Consider the following 19,830-nt stretch of genomic DNA (forward strand, 5'->3'; position numbering starts at 1 on the left):
GCGCCGCGCTCACCGCCCCGGCGCCGGAAACGCTTGAGACGTCATCACCGGCGCCGGGCGGCCGTTTCCGCCGTTTCGCCTCGGCTCGCGGCCGCGCTCGCCCCGCCCTCCCTTTCCCTTTCCTTCTCCCTCTCCCAGCGCGGCGATCTCGTGCCTCGGCCCTTCTGTCCGGGGCCGCCCGTTGGTGCGCGAGGCGGCCCGGCCCGCAGCCGCCGCGAGGGCGGTCCCGCTGGCGTTCCGTTGCCTTACCCTGAGTAATTTCCTCACGCGTACTCCAAACGACGCGTGACACTCCAAACGACGCAGTGCGCGCGAGTTGGGCGCCGTGCGTTCCGAGGCAGCCTCCCCAGTTCTGCTTTGCAGCAGAGTCGGCAGTGTCATTAACAGGCAGCACCGGAGATGCCGCTTTGACCGTACGCTTCGGGCATGTCCTTCAGCTGAGGCACCATGCGCTGCTGCCAGGCCCCTGCCCGGCCCTCCATCCCCAGCGTGCGCTTGGGACGTGAGCTCAAGTGCTCTGTGTTCTTTTTTCTCTGGAAAACATCACTGCTCCGTTGTGTGGTGTGGGTTAATCACAGCGTTAACAAAAGTCTTCTGGCCCCCAAATGCAGGCCACTTGTCCTTAAAAGAATGGGGATTTGTTACTCAATCTTTTTCAGACTTGCTGGAAATCGGCAAGGAAAGTGTTTTTTAACCACAGGAACATGTGAGTGTGTGGACTGACAATGGCTCTAAAGCGCTGGTAGGCCAGTGAAGTTTTGGAGTTAGTTTTTTTTCCAAATACCCAACCTGACACAACTTAAGGCTGTTCCCTTTTTTCCCATTGCTGTTACCTGGGAGAAGAGGCCGACACTTTACAGGAGCTTGTATTTCATTTCTGTCAAATGCTGTCTTTTGTCTTACTTGAATAATGTCAGAGCCAACTGCATCTGCAGCGCCTCTGAAATGAGCATTTTGTTCGAAAAAATTCTCAAATAACTGATTTTTTTTGTAAAAGCACATCTGCAGAGCTTCCCCCCAGGTCGCATCCCACCAAAACCTATGTTCTTAATAATAAGACTGCATTCATGTTAACAGCAGCGCTATGAAGTTATGGCATTATCTGCAAGTCACCCTGCTCCAGCTGTCACTCCTAACCTCTAATTTCCAGGTGTGAGACCTAGAGCTAAAGTGGATTTATAAATAGCTCTGTAAGTGACAGTTTGGGGTGATCCGGGAGGAATAAGCAGAATGTTCTAGCCACCTCACTCCTACTTCCTGCTATGACTATACAAAAATCACAAATACAGCACGTGGTACGTGCTGGTAGATCTGTCAGAATAGCGGGTCTGTCCTCTTGTGTGGAACCCGTGGATTTTTACTGATGTATAGTGGAATACAAGCACAAGTTAAGCATTCTGTTTTGTTGTAGTCACAACAAACAGAATTGTAGGCTAATTACAAATAAACTCAGTCTAACCTCCTGCCGTTATTGTCTGTGTGAAAAATGCATTGCTTGTTTTTAAGAGACGTGACCTAATCTTTACAGTTTGATCCAAGAAGCAACTGACTTCCTTAGCAGAAGATTTAACACAAGAAAAACACATCTTAAATCTCTTTGGCTGTCTGAGCACCTGGCAGAGGGCAGATGGTCCAGATGCACCCAGTTCATCTGCTTGGATTCCGGAAGGGCAGTTGCAGGCCCTCCGAGTTGTCAGCAGGGAGCTGCTGACCCTCAGCACTGCAGCGTGAGATCAGGAAGTGGCACCGAGGGATCGGTCCTCTGCTGAGCTGGTCTCAGCCACGCAGGGCTGCAGCAGCCCTCAGTTTGCTTCTGTTACAAACCTGCATTCTCATTTATGTATTATTTCAAATGAATTGTTTAAATTGGTAAGCTTGATGGCTTGAGCCATCCAGTCCAGTTTCTTGCTAAAGAAAGCAACCATGTAATTTTATCAGTCTGTGCTGTATTACCGACCCTGGATAAGGTTGAATAATTACAAAGCACTACTCTTCCTGGCACAAACAGCATGGCCTATCTGAGGCTATTTGTTCAGTTTCTTTTATGATAGTGACCTCTGTTCTGATCAAAGAGTTGCTCCTTCTAATCTTGCAGCATAGAACAAATTGTTTTCCTCCATTTTTATAACACAGAGTTTCTACCTCCTCTCCCTATGAGTTTGAGCCTTGTATGAGTGCAACAGCAGTAAAAGCACTTGTAGTCCTTGGAGAAGCCTTGTGTTAGATTCATCATGTTTGTAACCTGGTTTTTGGTGCTTTTTTTTTGTCATGGGGAAAAGCTGCTCACGAAAGTTGGGCACGAGTCATAATGGTTTAAACAAAAAAACGTTTTGGGAAGGCATGAAACTTCAACCGGTTGCGTAACAGCATTTTATATTTTAGATCCCCCAATTAAAACATTCTTATAGATACCATGATAATCAGCAAGACTTGTTTATGAGGAAGGACTAAATAATTAAGATATTTTTTCTTGTATCCCGGTTTCCACGTGAGTGCATAACCCAATGGTGTGTTTCCTATTCACAGAGCTTTGAGGCAATGGCTTACATCATGACAGCTCTAACAGGATCTAATCAGGAAAATAATGCCCAACAAACACATTTCTTTTTGTGAGATTGTGAGACTTCAGACAACATCAGCTGCAGAAAATATTTAGAAAAATAATCATCCTTTGTCATCCCTTTCATCTGTGACTTCTACTTCAGTATTTATTCAAATCTCTTTCAGTTATTGTTCTCTATACCAAATGTGAATAGTAGGAAAACCTGAGGTTTGCATTCAGAGAATGCTTTCAAGGACTGTCTCGTGTGGGGGACATTCTTTAAGAAGTTCTGTGAGACAACTCATGTGTTTAAAACTACTGTGTGGTGCAAGCATCAGCATGGATCTGCTTTCAGTTTTGTTTATAACTCTGCTTTCAGTTTTGTTTATAACTGCTGGAAGAAGTATTAGCATTAAAATCAGGAAGCAGAGACATTGCTTTGCAATTACAGCTGATGGAAGAACTGGACAGTTAGTACTGGTTTGAGTCTTAGTAACTCTGACGACACACACAAGTACGTAATATGCATAGCTTCAGACTGTAAGTCTGTTTTTTGCCTCTACCTCCCCCTCTGCCTGATTTTAAGTATGCACCCTTTCCTTCCTGGTTCATATATGTCGCCTAATTCAACCCACCTATGCTCTGTGCTGTGCGTTCCAGCACTCCTAAACACACTCTGTACACACTTATCTCTTCTTTGGTATTTTTTCACCCCAGGAAAGTTTGAATGGTGATCAGAATGTCTGAAATTATCAGATGAGGGCTGGAGGGAAAAAAAGGGTGAAAAGTGTCTCATTCTTAATGCATGCCAATTTAAAAATGAATATTGTCCTCAACTTTGATAACTTTTATTGATAATGCACTGAATTGACACTTCTGAGTTGCTGAAATGCTTTTCTTTCTGGCAGAAGTTAAATTTATTTTTTCTCTACCTTTGTTAAGAATTTCCAGATTTTTAACCCCTACTCAGAACTACTGCAGCTGCCACAAAGCTACGTTTTCCTGTTGCCTCTCTCCAGCCAGCTTCAGTAGCAGCTTTTCTAGCTTTGTGAATACAGCTGCTTTGGTCGAATTTCTGTAAGTGCTAAAGAACAACAGCCTTTTAAAGAAGCGGAATGCAGTCAGCCTAACACCGACCCTCCTCCTCATTTTTATCTCTTATTCTCAGAAATGACTACCTCTAGTTTTAATATTTGTGAGAGTAGGAGGAACATGGGAGGAGCACAGAAGTTATACATCTCCAGATGAGATGATTATCCAAATGAGGTATTAAAAAATTCAAATGATGCCATTCTAACTGGTTATAGAATTGGTGAATTCATGCCATTGGATATCCCTAATGCTGACAGCTTTAATGGCATGCAATTGTTGCAACTTTTGTGCATGTTGCAGCATTTTTATTCATGTCTTTCTGGGAAGTGCAAACCCCAAATTACTGTATTTCTTCAACATATGTACCAAAAAGACCGGGTTGCTGTACCTCCTTGGTAGCATTGTCTCAAAAAAGAAAAAAGAAAAAAAAAAAGATTAGACCATACTTAATTATTTTAAACTACAAAATTGATGTTGTTCAGCAATGATGCAATTACTGCTGTTCAAGTCAAAGGGAGAAAGAAGGAAGAAGGAGAAGATGACAAATGTCTCCACATTGAGAGAATTACTTTTTCTGTGATATATATTTTCAGATTGTTTAAAACTCAGTTTTAATAGTAGCATGTTATTCATGGAAAAGAAAGATTAAAAATAAAATTATTTTTATGCAGCCATGACAATTTAAGTTACATTTTTTCAATATCTGTGTTTCTCCATTACAGAAAGCATCCTCTGACCATCTCAGTTGGTGTGACTTTGTGAGTAAAGAAAGTCTAGACAGATTCTGAATTGAACAAGTTCAGCGTTGAAATGGAAGAACTGCTTAGAGTCACAGCAGCACTGTGCACCAAGGGACTGCACTTCTCTATATGCAGAAGGTAAAGCACTTACATCAATACTAACACTCAAATGCACCCAATACGAAGGCCTGTTCAAGAGTGACTTCTGCGTACACTTGTCGTGGTAACCGAGATAATTTTGCCATTTGCCATGCTTATCCACATCAGTGTCCATTTTAAGTATACATATATATATCTCCTGCTTCGGTGTCTTGAAAGTTATTCATGTTCCATCTCAGGTCCTGATACTACACATTCTGCTTATTGCCATTAAGATTTAATCTTAATGATTGTGCTAGTTTTGTCTCACTTTCCACTTGTTTTTAATTGAGGAATTAAAGAGAGAAAAACCTCCAGTGAATCAATCTTTTACGTAATTCTTGAACCTCATTGTTTTTCACACTGAGTTTTACAGACTCATCACCAATTTGTACCCTACTATGTACTCTCCCAGTACCACTAGCCTATAATAGTATGTTAAACTTGAAATTCTAAAGTGTTGGTTAGGTAGTAATTCATCTGAAGCATTAAGCAAGAAGGACATTCATTCTGTAATATATTTAGTAATTTTTGAGTCTTTATCTTATTTAAGAAATGACTTAACCCATCGGGACACCAAAATTTATTAGTAGTTCGTGAAACTTTTTTTTTTTTTACAAAGATAAATCATTTTTGAAAGTAGATTTCTGGTTTCTAATTTGCTTCACATGTTTTCAAATGTGAATATACTCTTTGTGAGTATAAAATGGAAAAAGCCCATGGCAAATTCAGGCAAATTTTATCCAGTGAGCTTCTGGATCGCTTTTGGATTCCCTTCAAGTGCTATAAAAGATAAAAACTGACAGGTTAGGTTACTAGCACTTAACCTAGAAGCTGAACCTCCATATGGTCAGTGGGGAGAAAGGCTTTTTTGAGCGGGAATGTTTAGGAAGATCAACCTCTAATATGCTTTTCTATATAAAACGAGTGATATAGAGTGGTATAAATTTCCCCAAATATTTGAATTGAAAAAGGTTCTGGACTGAAGCTATAGAACATAAGATATACCCACAGTACAAATATAACTCCACTATCCATGCTCCTCTTAGCCACCGGAACACCTTTTCTGTGTCATAACTCATTTATAGCTTCTTTCCTTTGGTTCTTTTTCCGAATTAGTCCATGTTTTTTTCTAGTGGTTGAAACCTATCAGGAATTCCACACCTTATGCCTGCATGTGCTTTAGTTGTTGGGGTAAGAGAGAGAGAGTTGTGTATAGACAAATGTTCAAATGGATTGGAAGCTTTTTTGTACAGTCACCCAAAACTACCAAATAATATGCTGTTTTTTTCACTAGCAGTAACTGAACAGACAGAATATTTACTAGGAGTGCACGAGCAGATCACTGCCATTCAGAGGCACAGCTGCATTCACCCTGCGAACACTGCAGTTTTGTATTATGGATCTGTAACCCCAAGGTATGAGTGAGAGCTTTCAAGCCAAAACCAGCTGTAGTGAACAAGTAATGTGTTTTGTTTTGCTTTTATTATTACAATCATTTTAGGTAGTGCAGCATATGGACTGCACAAGAATCAGCTAGGAGGTTAAATATTTCTTCTTATATTTTGTGTTTTACTTTGAGTCTTGCCAGTCCTTAATGATAATTTCTACAGTAACCAGTTATAAGTAAACAATTGATTAGTTCTGAAATTCGTCCTTGAGATGGCTTCTCTTTGTGCAGTTCAGGAAATCTTAATGGCAAGTCTTCGGCTGGAATGCAGAACAACAAGGTTCAGGCTGTTACTTTTCTATCTTCATATAAAATATTTGTACTACCAGGCTAGCTTATCTCTGTACAAGAAAGGAGGTAATAATCTCTGTGCCTGATTTTCTGTGAAAACTTCAGTAAGATCTTGGTTTCAGTGAAGGTAGTATAAGAAATCTCTTTGCTATCTCAAAAAGTGATTTTAATTGGAATAAAACCTATTTTTTCCCCCCAGAGTTCTAACGATAATCATAAAAATTGTCTAAAAGCCCCTGATTGTCCAAATAGTCCAACTACCTGGGATACTATGGAGCTTCTCTTTTTTTTCTTTTTCAAAACAAATTTTTCCCTGCCTTGTTTATTTTGCATTACTGTCTCCTGTTATCTGCCATTTTGTATTTGTATCAGTTCTTTTCCTTTCAACAACAATATATTGCTGATTCCTGATCTCCTATTGTAGGGAGAGATTTGGATACAGGTTAGATACGGTTTTTTTGGTTGGTTTTTTGTTGGTTTTTTTTTTTTTTTTTAAAAGAGGAAAGATCGAGCTTCCTGTCGTTTTAGTTTGCTACAGTAGGTGGAGCTAGAAGATGGCAATCCATCTTCCCCTAAAACCAGTCGGACTTGAGGGCCACTATTGACAAATTCTTACTCTTTCCACCAGCTGAGAAAAGAAAATTTATTAAAGCATTTCATTCTATATATTCTATATATATTGTATATATATGTATATATCTATACATTCTACATATATATTATACATATACTATATTCTATATATATGTATATATATAGTATACGTATATATATACATACATATATTCTCTATATATGTATACTATATATACCTCTGTTTGTCAGGAAATAAAAAGCTGTTTGTTTTATTTCCAACAGGTTAAACACAGATATTTTGTGTGTGTATATATGAAATGCATTTACAGTGCCATTGCCTTTAATGCAAACTAGTTAAAAGAGTAAGTGCTGCCTTGAATAGCTTTGTGTTCCTGAATTAGCATTTATTTCAATGAGGATTTCACGTACTTGGGAGGAAAAATGCTGATGAGGTAAATTTTCATTCTGTCACCTGTAATTCTATTGTTTTCTTACATTAATTCAGTTATATTGGTAACTGAGGAAGTATCACTAGAAAGGAAGGACTTGAAAGTACTCAAAAAGAGGGCTGCAGCAAATTGTGATACACACTCACCTATAGATGTCATGAGTAGACTTGTGTGCTGAAAGGTAAATCTGGATTGTTAATTCTCAGTCATTTATTTGGATACACAAACCCAGCCTTAAGTATCTGGTTTGTTTTCTCAGTTGTGCAGCTTTCAACTGTGCACAAGATACTATTTCTTAGTACATAACACTGTATTCCAGAAGTATGTTTGAACACAAATTCATGAACTTCACTTCAAACATTGCTACAGTCTCCCCATGTTCAGCAAAGCTCCTAAATTCCATTTAAGTTCAGAAAGATTTAAAGCATCTGCTTCAGCCAATTTGCATTCAGCAAGTCACCCCTATATAAGTTCTGTGTATCCTAATTCCATATCTTGCACACCGCTTTATTGGCAGGTGACTGTTACTAGATGGAAAAATCTATTCCTAATTTTTAAAAAGTTGCACCTTGTCAGTGTTACCTACAATCTTGAAGAGCTTTTCACATTCTTTATTTAAAGTGTGTTTCAAAAATCAATGCAAAAAATTTCCAATAAAAGTATTTTCCAAAGTGTTACACAAATACTTTCCAACAAGAAGACCAAATAAATTGCACATTCTTATTAAGCAACAAGTCTAGTTTACTACTGTTAAACAAGCAAGAGCTGGTCTCTTTGTTATACAACTCACTCTAGCAATTCTCTAAAATTGTTAGGTCAGATGTTAGATGTGTGGGGTATTTTTTTTAAGTAGTTTTGACATCTTCACATTCAGAGAACTGAGCAAAAGAAAGAAGTCTGAGCCCAAAACTGAAACTCTTCAAAAAGAAAATTTCACCTCATGGCTGGAAGAAAGATGCTTTGAGAAATCAAATTCAAAGGTAGACCATAACTTCATAGCTGAATCCTTGGCTTTTTTCCTGTCCTGCATCTTACGCTGCAGATTTTGTACCCCAAATTAGTATCTGAACCTATGACCATTATGATTTAATCTTCAGAAGCATTACTCTTACTACGTTAGTAAAGATAAGGTCATCTCAAATTTGCATAAGAAGAGATGCGCTTGCAGCTATGAGCATAAAAGTCAGCATACAGAGTAATTGTCCTAAAATACCAGCTTCTGTGGGTTTGTTTTTTTTTTTTTTTCAAGAAGCTTGCCTTACTAGTACAGTTTTGCATTGAAATTTCTTATTTCATCATGTGAGTGTGGTACTTGTATTTTCGTGCTTCACCTCAAGAAGGATCTTTCTTAAAGCTGCATATATATGGGTTTCTAAATCTTGCTGTAAGCATTTGGGTTGGGAGTGTGAAGTGTCCCTCTCAGATAGTTAATATGGTATTAAATCGCCTCAGTGAAATACACACAATCTCAGAAATTATAAACAAACACATCACTAAGGAGATCTAAATCATCAATTCAAATAACTCCTTATTTGCTGAACAAACCAAGGATGTTATTTGCTTAGCTCTACACTGACAGGCACATGTCAGACTTTTGAGAGGTATTCATGCAGCTCAGTTGCTCTGATGACTTGCCAGCTGCACAGTCTTCTCAACATCAAAGCTCTGCACTGCATCTCAATGTCAGAATTAGTTTTGGGGTGGAAAAAGAGAATTCTGTAACAAATTCCTTTTTAGGATAGCTTTCAATCACAGCAGTAACAGCACTTAAAGTTTGATCTCGCCCACCTTGACTTTGCTGGAGAAGCTCCTGGCATGTTATGTGATGAGCTGGTTTCCAGAGAGCATTGCCCTAGCACCCTGGAAGCCGACAGGAGAGGAACTGTGATGTTATAAAAACAATGCAGTTTAAGCAAATTAATTGAATATTTTATGTCTTTCCTTCCCTGAACCGTATTTATAACAGAACAAATTGACTCCCAGCCTTTTCCATGGGAGATGAGTCTAAGATGTAAGAAGACCCCAGCTGCTTGCAACCTCCACTCCCAGCATGAGAAGACCCCAGGAATTAGATAAAAAATATCAGCATTCTTCGCAAAAAAGGAGCAAAACTAGTGCTAGGATGACGCGAAGGGCACTTTTGCGAGAAGGCTTCTAGTTGTGGGCTCATGCTAGCACACCCTACAGTAATGTAAATGAGAAAGTAAACTTTGCTTACAGTAGGAAGACTTCAGACTGGCATTGGATACCTCTTCATTTCCCTAGGCACTACTCTTGGGGAGCAGGGGGCTGAATTTTATCAAAATGACCTATTTGTGATAAAGAGCCAGATGGCCTCAAAGCAGGTGTGATTTAGTAAAACGTTGCCTGTTCCCTCCTCAACAGTCTTTGCAGGGTTTAGTTTGCTCTTTGCTTTGAATCTTAACCAGAAAAGCAGGGATTCTGCTGGTGGCTGTGGGGAGAGCCAAGGACCTCTCCAGTGCCCCCAGTACCACTAGCACTGGGACCATCATCCTCTACAGTTGAGCTCTGCACCATCCACAACTCACAGCACTTTCCCCAGCACCTGCCTCTTTGTAGGAAGCTTATTCTCACAGGTGTTACCTAATTAAGAAGAGAATTAAGTGAAAACAGGCAGCCTGAGCAGAGTGCCCTGTGCCACAGTTATTTGCAACAGAATTAACTCTCATGGTCTATGAGGTGCAATCTGCCACTAAGCATGGAAGAACTCCTCTGTGACTTCAAAGACTGTGGTAAGGTCAGAGATGTAGGGGGCACATGCTTTCCTTAGCCATGGACTACCAGGAGTGCTTCATCTCTCTCTGCAGACCTTCTGTCCCTGCTAGGTTGCCCCTCCACATCACTGCCGGCTTGCAGGATGCTTTGCCTAGGTGCACAAACATAACATTTTTCTCAGCGATGAGGTCCATGGCTTCTCTGTGCAAAAGTTTTGTTGCCCATAGGTGGCATACTTCTCCTGACTTTGGTGACTGAAAAGGCTTGCTGCATGGCTGAACTAGCTCTTATCAATTGCTGATAGCTGTTTAGATTAGCGCACATAGTATCTTTCTCTGTTGGAGCTCCCTTTTATAAAAGGATTAGGCTCAAACATCAGTTTTAGAATAAACTCAGTATAATCTGAGACAGACTTGATTATTACTGACCATATCTGTGCTTTCTCCATTTTTGCCAGAGCTTTTCATCCATTACTGTGGATCCATCTGCACAAGTCTTCCGCTGCAGTTTCAGATAGGTTGCTTGGCCTCATATGCAGGAGGCAATTAATAAGTTCTTTGATGTGTGACTTGGACACTTCCTGCTCTTCTGCTAACTTGGCAAAAAAAAAAAAAAAGTGTAATTCAGTGTGGAATAACGTCCTCAAAGTGCTGCAGAGAGTAACAAAAGTCCATACAGAAATATCCAAGTTATATATCCCATGGCACTTTTGTAAATTAAACCTTTTGGCATGAAGAACAGCATCCCACTTGCAATAAAATAAACAGTTTCTAAGAAATCCGTGCAAACCAGGGTCTCTGCTAGAACTTAACCTTGAATATACTGTTGACTTCAGTGGTGCTGTACACAGAGCACACAGTTAAGCATATCTGTAACTCCAGTCTTTGAAAATTCACTGATACAAAGTTGTAACTGCACAGACCTATTGGCAGGATAAAGATTCCAATTTTGATCTGAAGAGAAAACTTATTTTAGCTGTTAGTTTTCTCAAGAAAAAAAAAAGATTGCTTGTTGTTTCATTATTCAGCAGTTCCTCATCTTTTCAGCAATCTGTTTCTTTAGTCTGGAGTAAATAAGCAGAGAGCTTTTCAGAAACATACTGTTCTATCTAACTTTGTTCCCAGTGATGTGAGGTGAATTTAACACTGACTTTGGCATAACCAGAATTAAGCTAATGCTGAGTATATTCAAAAATGCTGCTGAGGACCTGGTAACATTACTGAGTTCTCAGGTAGCTACTTAGGCAGTAGCAGTGCCCAACAGACAATATTCTCCGATTTCTCTCATTTAAGTCTGTCCTTGCCCAACTGATTTTCTTTTCAGAAGTCGAAGCAGATAGATTGCCTAGCTGATAACTAGAAATGAAATAAAATGAGTCTCCTTTTCTTTGGGGAAAAAAAAGATTAAAAGCAATAAATTACATAGAAATTCCTTTGGAAGCCTATTCTAAATTTCAGCTTCTTCACACATCAATTTTTAGTTCCACTGTTACACTGTTTTTTGTTGAATTTTGTGACCAGCTTGATTATGAAGTTTTCTCTTTGTGGGTGGTAAGATAAAATGACTTATGTCCATGTGAGTGGAATTTCGGTTTGTTACCACATGGTACAATAACTTAGTGTTTTTTCCAAAGAACAGAAAATTCAGTTCAAAGTTTCATGAATAAATGCCACGAAAACTGATAAAAACACATCTTATCAGTAAAACAGTGAAGGTTGCTAGCCAGCAGCTTCCAAATTTGATATTCTAAATCCATGGCAACTACAAATCTTTTTTATAGTCTGAGTCTGTAGATCTTAAAGAAGAAAAGGGCATTCTTAAATTTCCTTTAAAACAATACCTTACTTTTTGAGGTAGACATATTGACAAGCTGGTACCTTTCTGTTCTCTTGATTTTATACTGGGTTCAAGTAGTCACATTTTTAATGGAGGCTCTTTTTCAGAATATCTTCCAGTTCACTTCTAACTACTGCATGAAATCAGGTGCCCACCAAAGTAGTTTGGTTTTGCAGGTCTGATTCATGTTACGTTAGTCTAGATTATTTCTTGAGTTTGTCAGTGTTAGACAAAATGGGGCCTGCAGAATCAGAAATTTGACTTAATTTTGCGTTAATGGGAATAGCATTGAACATTCTGAACATTCATACTGTCTAGAAGGAAAAGCACCACTGATGATGACGGATCCTGTGTTTTCCACATGTAGGATTTTAACTGAAGCTCTGCTTCCTTGTGTATATCCACCTTCTATTCATACGGTCTTCCTTTTTTTCACAGATTTTCTGACAGACAGAAAGTATGCAAGGAAAATGAAGGCTGGTTTTTTTAACACACACTAAACTCTGTACATTTTCCAGTAATGTAAGGAATGATTAGCCATCTTTTGGGTGACATTTGCAATCCTTTCAAGTTTTTAGATTTAAGTTTGTTTCATATATTTGACAGGTTAAATTTAGTGCCTGCCCCTCCACTTCCTTTTGTGAGGTGCTGTAGGCATCCATGTGGTCTCACCCAGTCTCCTGTTCTCTGGGCTGAACAAACCAAGGAGGGCATGCAGGAAAGCAGGCCCTGGGCTTGTAGAATTTCTAGCAATGGATCACCCAGTCAAGTGAACCATGAACATCAGTGTTCTGGAATGAACAGCCACATCAAAGTACACTGGCTCCCTGGAAGGAAGCTGGGAACACTGGAGCTCTTATAGTGCTGAAAACAATGAAGCTACAGTGCCTGATCCTGCAGAAGGACATTGGAGATTATAAGACTCAAGTTTCTGTTAGGCTCTCAACATTCTCAGGCTTCCTGTCCTTACACCAGGAGCTGAGTCCTAGGCCTTCTCTCATCACTAGGCTTTCCACTCTGCTAGTAGGATCTGTGAGAAATTTGTTTCAACACAGAATTTGCAAAGCTTCCAACTTCCTTACCCAGGGAGCCAGGAATCTGGCAGCTAAGGCTGGCATGGAAAATACTTATTAAGACATAGGAGGCAGATATAACACATAAATTAGGCAATTTGACTGTTTATAAGGAAGGGCAAGAAGATCACCTCATTACTACTAGGGACACAAGGCAGGATTATTTTGGTTCAAGAAAGTCACAAATCTCTTTGTAGTCAGATTAGCTAAGGTGCCTTGAGACACCTGAAGCTTGGTGAGATGAATCTTAGTTTGTTTGCAGCTCTCATACTCACAGAGAGAGGACAGAAACCTAAGTTCACTTTATCTGGCTTAGAAGCCAGATAATTTAATTATAAATTAATTCTTATAATTTAATTTCATGAAATATTTTTGAGACCTGTTGATAGATTATGAATATGCGTGAACAGCAATATTGAACCACTGTTGATAAAAGCCATTTGAACAGAAAGCAAATGTCAAGGACTCAGCATGGGTTGGAGGGCAGTGTAGAGGAATGGCCTAGCGAGTATAGCCGCTGGCTAATTGATCCAAAAGACAACACTAAAAGCTTCGTGTGCAAAGAGTTTGTTAATATTTCTTATCAGAACTTGAGAAGAATTCTCAGGTTAGCATTCAAATTTGACAAACAAAACCAACCAGCTATTCAGACTTTGCAAAGCAGATATATCTGATACCTCTTTTTAATTCTTTCACATCAGTATCTGGACCAATCCGTCTGTTACTTTTTTAAGAGAACCACGTGAACCATACAGATCTACGTTCAGCTTAATCACATTTTTTTTATCTCAGATGAAATTATTTGACTCTTGGAATGTACTGATGCTCCTCTCTTTTAAAATTATGCCTTCCTAAAGTCTCAGAAATTAAGTATTCCATTTCACCTGTCTGTTTTGAAAACTTTTAGTCAGAGTTTGCAAGCATTACTGTAAAGAAAATAAACAACAACAAAAAAAGCATTCTCTTCTAAGAGATCGTTATGCGCTGGTAATATCCTTGAGGGTTTAATTCACATTTAAGAGAGTACTGGACCTGGAACTACAAGCTGGAGATCACCTAATAAACGTGGTCTGTTTGAATGCTGCTTGAAAAGCTTTTAGCTGTTAAAAACGATTGATTTTTCAAAATACAGAAGTACACGTGCTCAGGTTTGGCTAATTGAACTTTGCTTCTAAGGCTAAGACAAAAATGTTGAAATATTTTGCTGTTTTTGGATTAACCTGCAGGGACATAAAGCTTTGTGTCAAGTTTGTGATGATGGAGGAATTCATTACAACAGAGTAATTAATATGCAGGAGCGGATTTTCTTCTTATGTTAGTAAGTAGATGAAAGCATTAGCTTTCAAAATCTCTTAACCGCAGTACTTGAAAAAATAGAACAACCTCAGTCCTAGCTGTAGCAGGCTTGCTTGGCAGGCTACAGAGCTCTGGACCCCATTTCTTCCTGTTCATCCTTACCTTTTGTTCTCAGAACTTCAGAGTTCCCTGCTGGTATGTCAGGGAGTGAGTCCTACCTCTATGCAGATATTGGCTTCGAGGAAATTGAAAACTTGGATTCTGATAAGAATGCTGAAAGAAGCAATGTCTTCACTTATAACTGTGATAGAGCTTGGTTTAGTACATATGGGACAGAAAGGATCCTTCTCTGCACATCCATTTGTCTCCTGTGGGCAGTAATCATTCCTCCAATGGAGAGGACCTACAAACAGTTCTGTAAACTTCTGTTCTACTGTTAAAGTACCAGTTCAGTCCCTGACTCTTAGCTGAAGATGTTGCTAAGGCAATAGGGAGTATCCGAGGAGGAAACTGCCACTGCTTCTCCAAGGCTTCTTTTAAAATAAATTTCTTTTCAGTTTTCAATGTTGTTTCATTTAGGAATTGCTTACTAAGAAATAGAGGAGAGAATAAGAACATTTACAATTCATCTCAAATAGATAAAATTATAACTTTCCAAGGAACAAATAAATGTTAAATTCCAGAGACCCTTACAGAAAAAAAAAAAACAAAACAAAACAAAAAAAGCAGCACAAGTTCAGAGAACAATTGTAGCACTAACACAAAATCTGTTTCTATGGAAATGGACACAAAGGAGAAAATGTTTATTAGCTCTGCAGTTTTTAAGGCCAAAATGCAAAAACTGTAAGTTTACTGTGAAATTAAATTAAAAAAAAAGGAAAAAGAGTGTCTGCACTGCTGAAGGGCAAAGGCACTCAGTGGTGCAGTAACATTTGGCTATGTCAGCTTCAGACTTGGGGAGTCCATACACAGGCAAAGAAATTTTGCAGTTCAATAGCTCCTTAGACATGACGTATTTTTTTCAAGTCTTCAAGAGTTTAAAGTTGGGAGTAAAGACAGTGGCTCCCAGAATCATTAGTTCATTTTCAAAATCCTTTTCTTCTGATTTAATAAAATACATCTGTTTAAATTTACAAAAAAGTCTGTGTAGCCACAGATTTTATAAATTGGAGGCCACAGATAAACACTTTAAGGAATTCTAAACAAAAACACCCCAAACATTTCCTGACATTCCTCAGAGGTTTTCAGTATCACTTTCATTGTTAAACCTGAAGTATGCCAAGTATCGAGAAGAAATGTTAACAATCTCTTGCCAAACAAAAGCTTTCAGCTTTGGCTCTCTGCTGAACTGCATTCACCAAATGGTTCTATACCACGAAAGACCATCGCTAGCTATGGTTAACTGCATTTGGACTTTTCCAGGCACAGTGCCATCAACAACTTCCTTGAGATTGAATGGCATTTTTTCACTATTGGAAATGAGAATAGCCACAACAGAGACAGACTGGTGAAAAGGATGAACCACAGAGGCTCAAGTAAGAATTTTCAGAGAAAGTAGAGCACGTCTGTTAAGATCATTAGAAATATGTGAAGTAGCTCACAACTAAAGGTAAGCATAAGTGGAACAGATTCACAGTTTATAAAAAATGAAAAAACATGAAAAATATATTAAAATCATTAGGAAATTAAGCACATGAAATTATGGTTGGAAAAAAAATCAGGGCTCTGTGTGCTATTGACGGTTCCACATGTATCAGCTGTGGCAGCTATTTTCAAGAGGCATCTTAAAGAAGAATGCAAGCAGACAATGACAATATGAGATTCTGTTGATATATTACATCAGTGGGATACAAAAGAGCAAAAATAGATGTATCATAATATTTGGAATGACAGAGGCTGAAGAGCTCAGGCAGCAGCATGGAAATTGGAAACTGAGTGCCAAATAGTTTCTAGGGCACAAGTGAATATGCTGGATTCCAAAGGCCTCCGGAGAATTATGTAAGAGGAAGAAAAAAAGATCACCACTGAGGGTTATATCATGAAACAAACAACAATCATGCCACTGCAACAATTACAGATAGTGCACCTAAGAAATTTATAAAAAATCCTGAAGCAAAAAGTTTTTCAGTACCATAAACCACTGTACCTAGGATAGTTGTTTTTTTTTTTTTTTTTAATATTTATTTTGTAAATAGATATGCACTTTTACTCATACAAAAATATCACTATGGTATTTTTGAGGGACCTTGTATATAGAAATGGACAAACTGATCAAGCCAGTACTTTATCTACTCTGTAGATTACCTACTAATATTCACAGAAAAAAAAGTCAGGACAGGGAAGGAAGAGACTTAATTGTTAAAATTCACAGAACTTGCCACCTGATGGCTCTCACAAAACACTGAGGGCTACATATTTAGAAATTAGACCAGTTTATTTGGAAGGAACCTTAGAAAGATCAAGTCCAACTTCATGACCGCTTAATTAAAGCATAATATTAAGGGCATTATACAGTTGCTTCTTGAACACTGACAGGCGTGGGACATCAGTCACCTTCCTAGGAAGCCTGTTCCAGTGTTTGGCTACTCTTACAGTACATAAATTTTTCTTAAAGTGCAGTCTGAACCTCTACTGGCACAGCTTTGTGCCGTTCTTATGTGTCCTGTCATTGGGTACTAGGGAGAAGAGACCAGGACCTCTGTCTCTACTTCCTCTCCTTAGGGAGTTGTAGAGAATGACGTCACCTGTGAGCCTTCTCTTGTCCAAACTAGTTAACAAAAGTGTCCTCAGCCTCTTGTAGGATATGCCATCCAACCCCTTTATAGAGTCATAAAATCATTAAAGGTGGAAAAGACCTCTAAGATCACCCAGTCCAAATGTCCACCTACCACCAACATTGCCCACTAAACCCTATCTCTAAATACTACACCTGCCCTCTCTTTAAACACTCGCAGGGATGGTGAGTACATAACCAAACTGGGCAACCTGTTCCAATGCTTCACCACTCTGAGAAGAAACTCTTCCTAATATCTACTCTGAACCTCCCCTGGCACAACTTGAGGCCGTTCCCTCATATCTATCCTTCTACCAGTGTTGTTGCCCTCCTCTGGATGCACTGAAGTATCTTAACATCCTTTTTATATTGTAGAGCCCAGAACTTCACACAATACTCAAGGTGAGGCAGTATATAATAGGAGAATTTTGACTGTCTGTCAATGTGCCCCCAAATCTGGTTTGCCCTCATGGCTGCTAGGGCACACTGCTGACTCATTTGGGTAAATTTGGGCAATTTAATACATTATAAAGAAGACAATTAAAAATGCTAACCATCAATAAGGTCTTACCTCAAAAGGCAAAACAAAACCATCCCCATATTAATGCGAAGGCTGATACTGGCATCTGTTACTTGATAAGGAAAACAGCTATATCACTTCTCTCTGAATATCATGAGACAAATTGATAGGTATGGTAGAATGCCCTAGGGATCAAATGTGCAGTGGTTTAAAAGTAGGGTAGTCAATGAGATTCACTAACAGGACTCAAACACTTTAGAGATTAACGTCAAAACTGAGAATATTTTGGATGTAAAAACAGCATAGCAAGAAATACAGCAATTTATGAAGTCAGTCTCTTCTTCTGATCAATGGAACTAAACAAGATGGAAGAAAATGGTGACTTCTGACTGACTGCTGCACCATGTTTGATATACTTGCTAACTTGCCTGCAGTTTTCCCTCAGCAAGTAAAACCAGTAAAGAAGATATCCTATCTAAAGACATTAAAATAATAAAACCTCAGTTAAAAAAAAAATAAATCACATAGTATCTTCTATGCCAGCTTACTGTGTTTAAACCCTCAAGGTGAGTTGAGGACGGAAGCATAGAAGAGACAGAGGTCATCTGAAAAATAAGCAAAGAGGAAGGAACTAACTTCCCTATTCTGAAATTCCATGATATTCGGCAATGTGAATGAATAATAAGCTATGAAACACGTCATAGAGATGGGGATTGGACCATTGCTTGTAGATGTAAGACAACCAGGTGCTTGCACATTCATCTTACTAACACCTATAGAGCAAACCAAATATCTTGCAATCATGTGTGTGTAATAAGTTCCACCAGTATAATCAGGAAGGAAGCTTTTCAGAAACTACTACAAATGATCTGAAAACGTTTTTTTGAAGCACCTCACATGCATAATTACATGATGTTCATGAAATAATAGTGCTAAAACTGAGATATTAAGTGTTGCACAGAGCTGATTTCTCATGCAGTAGTTCTAGACCATAAAGAGAAAGCTGAGAAAAATGTGTTTTTCTTTCTATGGGAAAGCATCATTTAGAGCAACTATATACCAGGAACTTGAAAGAATAAGAATCTGCTCTGATCACTGGGTAATGATAACTACTAGCATCATATATAAAAGCAATATACTATTAAAAAATGTATTTTTGAGAAGATATATTCTTGAAAATATACACTGGAACAATTATAGCCTACTGAGACCTGATCAACAAGACAGAAAACAGGCTTGCACTGACTTCTCCCGCATCTGCTTGCAAGGCTTCTGAAGACCTTTAGGGCTAGCATGGTGTGAAAGAACATTTTTCCAACTCTGCAACTGTAAAGGTGTTAGCAGGCAATTAGGGAACCACCTAAACAAAAAGTAAGGGATAACTTTGAAAGAGGAGGCTTTAATATAGGTGTGTGTGTGCCTGTCTTGAGACAGACTTTGGAAGGTATAATGTCACATTATGCCATCAGGTTATTCAATTCAAATGTAATATTGTAATATGAAAAACATACATCCACCATCTGTAACAGTGCTTACACAAAATATTTTCAAACACATATAAAAAAAAATTTTGTATGCTTTTCAGCATAACTAAGAAGTCTCTGCTTCAGAGATGTGCTTGATGTTAGAGAGAGAACATAGGAGGGACAGCGAGGTCTGTATCTTATCTTGTCTCCATCACTTTGAAGAAAGCATTGAATACTGCATATTGGGGCTACTCTTCTCTGTGTCCTGAATTTTGGCATGAAGTTCAGTTTTGTAAAAACTTTTGGTGTTTAGGATACAGATTTGTGCTCTTGAATCTTTTTCAGCAGAGGACTACAAATATAAGCCACTAATAAGCCACAGTTGCAAACTGAACTTATTGGAATTAGGTTTTTGACTTATTAAGGTGCAGTGAGTCTATGGATATTAATTCTAGCTGATTTAAGCATGCTTATTTTAATGAGATAAAATTCTGGAAAGCTGAAGATGAGTGGCTGATCACTCAGAATGAATGGCTTAATGTGAGAACTAAGGATGTGCCCAAAAGATAGGCCCTATTGTGGAATACTGTTAGCAGGTCTCAGCCTATTCTGCTACAGTAATCAAATCCTTTCAGTGTTTAAGTTTGCTCGTTGGACGGGCATTCTTGCTTACTTTATATCTATGAGTCCATCTCTGTTCAAATAAAAGACATATATCTGTTTCATCTGTTTGACTTGTTTTACATGCGAGCCAAACATCAGTGATAAGAATAGCAAACATAACGCACCAGAGCAGGAAAAGACTGGTAGCTGATCCCATGTCCCAGACTACAGACACTCACTGAGAAATTT

The 19,830-nt window shown here is 38.7% G+C and overlaps 1 protein-coding gene and 1 long non-coding RNA gene across 5 annotated transcripts in view; one reads left to right on the forward strand and one right to left on the reverse strand.

Annotated features, from left to right (window-relative positions):
* The window catches only part of ALB (albumin), a 46,538-nt gene continuing 26,714 nt past the window's right edge, over positions 7–19,830 (forward strand). For 3 of the 4 annotated variants that reach the window (XR_002437867.1, XR_002437865.1, XM_021394015.1), the window contains exon 1: positions 7–4,512. Coding sequence is in view for 1 of the 4 variants with exons in the window: in XM_021394015.1 (XP_021249690.1) it covers positions 4,445–4,512 (68 nt within the window). In the remaining 3 variants the exon portion in view is untranslated. The remainder of the gene's footprint in view (positions 4,513–19,830) is intronic. The other variant, XR_002437866.1, reaches the window with a different exon arrangement.
* Positions 7,874–15,777, reverse strand: LOC110397581. The gene is made up of 2 exons (XR_002437869.1): positions 10,443–15,777; positions 7,874–9,138 (listed from the first exon to the last, which is right to left on the reverse strand). It is a non-coding gene; the product is annotated as an uncharacterized LOC110397581 (long non-coding RNA).

The sequence above is a fragment of the Numida meleagris genome, chromosome 4 (genome assembly GCF_002078875.1).
Source record: "Numida meleagris isolate 19003 breed g44 Domestic line chromosome 4, NumMel1.0, whole genome shotgun sequence".
NCBI lineage: Eukaryota > Metazoa > Chordata > Aves > Galliformes > Numididae > Numida > Numida meleagris.